The 4756-nt window shown below is 48.5% G+C and overlaps 1 protein-coding gene across 1 annotated transcript; it reads left to right on the forward strand.

Annotated features, from left to right (window-relative positions):
• Positions 1-1218: 1218 nt before the first annotated feature.
• LOC109472023 lies at positions 1219-4413 on the forward strand. The gene is made up of 2 exons (XM_019771594.1): positions 1219-1809; positions 2224-4413. Exons 1-2 carry the CDS (start codon positions 1219-1221, stop codon positions 4411-4413), a joined length of 2781 nt encoding a protein of 926 aa, XP_019627153.1.
• The last annotated feature ends 343 nt before the right edge of the window (positions 4414-4756 follow it).

The following is a 4756-nucleotide window of genomic DNA, read 5'->3' on the forward strand; positions in this document are numbered from 1 at the left end:
CCCTGAACATCTCCTGGAAAAAACATTGATCCCTCAAAGGAAATGCTGTATACACACACCCCACCCCCATCTGAAGTCATGCCTGAGAGGAGACGTCATTTTGCTGATCATTCTTGGAGAAGTAAGGAAGAGATTGTTAGTGACGTCCCTCTCTGGGCACCTAAACATGGGCATGCTAGTGTAGGCAGACCTTACACAACCAACATACACCAACTGTGTGAGTATAAGGTTTGCAGAAGACCTGCCCAGGGCTATGGAGGATAGAGAGGGCTAGCGGAAAAGTCACGAGCTTACGTGAATCTCGCACGACAAGATGATAAGATGATGATGTGGTAGAGTTTGCGATTTTTTCACTGTACTTTTGTGTTTACTGTTTTCACTGTCACTTGAGTGCAGTGAACTTATCAATACAGTTAACAAATAATTCCTGGACTTTCTTTTTCCTACACCTTGCACTAAGGTGAACGTATAGTTCAATGAACATGTCACAACCGTGTCCATTATATCACCATAGTCCATAATATCGCCACCTTGAGAAATAGTGTGCTTAAATATATTTTTACTGCAGCATACCCTAGGTATGTACATTTGAGGTGTGTAGGATTGCATACCAAAAGTATGTTGCAGTAAAATATCTTAAACCACATTATTTCTCAAGGTGGCGATATTATGGACCCTGGTGATATTATGGGCACGGGTGTTCCATTTTTCTCGATCTTAGACCGTGAAATTTTGCTACCGTAAACATAAAGTGAATTACAGTATTTACCTGAGAATGATTCTGTTCTTCTGTTCTTTCAAGGCCGTGAAGCAATCTGGTAAATCATGCGGCTCGAGAATAGCTCTTCCCTTGGAATGCTTTTATGACTTCAATACTGTTAAGAAACATTTGATAAAGCAACCGGCTCGTGAATTTTCTTTCCCGGGAATGCTTTCATTATTTTACACCGCCGCCGTTTGGACCGTGCTGATTGGTCAACGGTTGTCCCTGGCATAACGAAGACTTAATCAATCAAAACCCGAGACAAGCCATGAGGTCGGGTCGGGTTAGCTAGAGCGCTCCTGAGCCACGGCAGAGAACAGAGCTGCGGTTTGTGCTGTCCAGGCTAACCTACAGGTGTGTACAAACCCTTTGTTACACCAAAAGGTAAGGGAGATATTGCAATATAATCTTCTGTTGTGGCTCTTTGCTATGAAAAACATGGTGTATTAATGGTTATGGCGATGAAGCTTATGGTGAAAGTCTCATTGTTGCTGCTTATGCAGCTACTAGTACCTCGGGCCGACGCCGGTAGCTGGCAGAGCTGCCGTCAAGTGCCCGTGGCAAAGTGTGGTGTAGGTGACAGCGGTAGTGATGGTCGTGTGTACCGGTATGACATTGGAGTGTACCGGTACAAGTGGACCAAAGACCCGTTTGAGGCTTACAGCTACAAAGGTCCCTTTAATACCGTTGGTTTGGGCCAGGCTTTCCAATCTTGCCAAGTCTGTTCAAACGAAACAAGGCCCATCCAGGGGGGTTCTCCTCCACAATCCATAACCGACATCATGATCGTTGAGAACAACGTCGGTAAGCTTGGCCCTGACAAAGCAGAGATCCTGTTTCAGATCCCATGTGGTAGCAAGTGCAGGTTGTGGTTTGTGGATTGTAACCTAACGGCAATAGAGGTAGGGGCGTTTGCTAAGTTGCCACAGGTATCTACCCTGGTCATCTGGCGGAGCAATGTCGAGACTCTGAAGAACGGCACGTTTGCTGGGATGGAGAGCCTCGAGTATCTGCTGCTGTTGGAGAACAACCTGACACATCTGGAGGTGGGATAGAAAAAAATCATGCATTCCGTAGTATACTCTTCAGCGATTTGTATTGTCAAGTTGAACATTGCTTGTCGTTTATTTTTCATAGCTTGATGTCACAGCCTTTTACCTAAACTTGTTTACGGTGTCTTAGTCGCTTTTCTGCTAAAAAAGACACATATTTTATCCGTCTGTATTGAACATGTCTTCAGAATTTGAGGAGGTGAATTGGTTGGCCAAATCTAAGCGAAATATGAGGACAACCAATCATCAAAGGCCCAGGCATTTTATTTGTATGTGAAATAAAGACATCACTAGATGCATGGATCCAGTCTTTTAGCAATGAGGTGATAGAGAAAACGTACTAAAGATTAAAAGGCTGACATACCGATCAATAGTTTTAATAATGTATAACAAATTGTTCTGCTGCAGGATGGCTGCCTTGATGGGTTGCCCAGGTTGTCATACATCATCCTGGTGGACAACCAAATCCTGACGATGTCGCCTGACGCTTTCCGAGGAGTGCAGCCGCGGTGCGTTGACGTAAGTGCCAATCTTATCACTAACGTAGCCCCGGGGACCTTGCAGATGATCAAGTCCGTAGTATATGTCCGCGCCGTAGAGAACAAACTTCAGTCGATCGGTGTGGGGATGCTCCACGGGCTTGAGCGGCTGGAGGTCCTGAACCTGAAGGGTAACAGAATCTCCCACATTGCTGCCGGTGCGTTCCACTCAAACACCGAATTGGATGGCCTGAACCTTGCAGAAAACAGGCTGACCTTCCTTTCTGGCGGGTGGTTCAAATCGTCCTTTCCCGCCAAACTCATAGCCCGTAAAAACGGTATTGCCGCTATTGTGTTGGAAGGCAGGGCGTTGCCATTTACATGGGGAATCCACCTGTCCAACCGACCGCGCTGTACGTGTGCGAATGATTGGCTTTACGACTACGAGGGGGACTACCCAAAGTTCAAGCAGCGTTTCATGCGTTTACTAGATTTCCCCCCGGGAACCCGGAGCTGTCCCGCCTCGGCGCTGATGCGGGACCTCCCCGCGCCAGCCTCTCCCAGTCACACCCTGCCCTGCCCCCCACCAATGGTTGAGATTCTGAAGGCCGAACACAACCCTGGATACAAGTACTCAATGGTGGGCAGGGTGTATTGGGAGCAGTTGCCGCAGGTGTCTTGGACCTTCCCTAACGACTCGAAACACACACACGACATAACGTACGACACAAACACGACAACACACGCTACTCTGCCGACAGGCAACCAAACCGTGAGAGTGGTGACCGACCTAAAGGCTGAGGGCTGGGTTAAGTGTAAGGGACCAGCAGATAACCTGTTGGGGGCCTCAGGAAATCACAGCCTTTGTTCTAACTACATGGGGAGGTCCAGCTTCACCCTTTGGCTTGAGACTACCGGGCCCTTGGCCTTTGGGAACACCACTTGTGCGGCTTCTTCGGAAACTGGGTCTGACACTGTGGTTTTCATGACAAGTGAAGGCACACACTCTGGCATCACAACACTCCAGGCTACAGAACCGTCATTCATCTACACCACACCATTCTCAACCACCACGAGCACACCACCGGTGCACACCGGCATCAGCACAACACCACTGACCATCAGTAAAAGTGATAATGCTTATGAAGGGGGCATCTGCACATGGAACATAGTGTTGTCATCTATTATCTGGTTACCGGCTGTTGCGGTGGGGCCCGGGGTGTTGTTCTGTGTCAGGTGTATCAAGCGTAGGTTTGGACGCAAAGCCCCTGATAACCGTTCAAATTCACCCCGCAATGGCAATGGTCTTTGTTCAAAGGGGCCAGTTGGCACCTTGGATGAACAAGTGATCAGTCCGTACGCTGAAGGTGGTTTCGAGGATCACGACAGCTTGGATGAATCAGAATCAGTCATCAGCCCTTACGCTGAAGGTGGCTTCCAAGACCACCCTGACTTGCACAGGGCTGGGTCTTCTCAGTCAGAAGCCGTCCCGTACGGACAGGCAAAGCTTTGCGCAGCGTACCCAGGCCGCCCCCGCGCGCAGACTCACCCCGTACCGTCCCGCCCGTACAGCGCCGAGCGTCCCCGTCAGACACCAAGCAGGGAAGGGGCAGTTGTACCCGGCTATGGTCAAAACGGCAGCGATAAGTCAGGCAAAACCTGCTACCAGCACCCAATCATTCTCCCTAAACCAGGTGCCACCCAGTCCTCTGCCTACCAGCAGAATGACAGCGCCGCTAAGCGAACCCGTAAGGCACGTTGCTACAACTCCCCTGCCACTAACCCAGACCGTACCCTGTCTAACACATATGGCCAGCATGACACTATTGCGACGGTCTGTAACTCCGTAGCGTCTCCTATGGCCGGTAGCTACGACCCTGCTGTCCCGCGCAGAAGTGAGACGGACACTCCGTCCGCCGTCTATGATGAAAACCACCGCAGTCAGCCTGCCACAAGCCGGGGAAACAGTTACGTCTGCCCCTCCCCTGCGACTGGTGCTGGCCGGTCCCCGGCAGCTGTATACTGCCAGAATGAGCGTAGGGAGGCAATAAACAACACCACGGAGCACCCAGAGACAAACAGCTATGAACCGCCCCCTACTGCTGGAGTTAGCCAGTGAGTAATCCGCCCCCAAATATTGTGATTCATTATGCTTAAATGAATATTGCAATCAAATTCCGTACAAGGATGGGAAAACTGAACTATTGAAAGGCCACAAAAACAGGCACACAGGACCTTTGTCTTCATTGAAATTGTCCCGGTAAACATTTGTATTTTAAAAGGGTCATGCGTATTATTTCTAGAAAATTCTATGTTTTAAAAACATCAATATTCAAAAGAAAAATGGAAATATTTTGTGACAAATTGTAACAAAAATTGGCAATGACTAGTTATGTCCTACCTTGCATATAATTGAACAGATATAAAGGGTACAGACTGAAACATTCTAACGTTTTTAATAT

The sequence above is a fragment of the Branchiostoma belcheri genome, unplaced genomic scaffold (genome assembly GCF_001625305.1).
Source record: "Branchiostoma belcheri isolate BF01 breed outbred unplaced genomic scaffold, Haploidv18h27 scaffold261, whole genome shotgun sequence".
Classification (NCBI taxonomy): domain Eukaryota; kingdom Metazoa; phylum Chordata; class Leptocardii; order Amphioxiformes; family Branchiostomatidae; genus Branchiostoma; species Branchiostoma belcheri.

Excerpts from the sequence above, each read along its gene's own strand:
- LOC109472023 (XM_019771594.1), top strand. The coding sequence starts at position 1,219 with ATGGCGATGAAGCTTATGGTGAAAGTCTCATTGTTGCTGCTTATGCAG. Across the intron at positions 1,810-2,223 it reads ACAACCTGACACATCTGGAG|GATGGCTGCCTTGATGGGTT; the intron begins GTGGGATAGAAA and ends GTTCTGCTGCAG.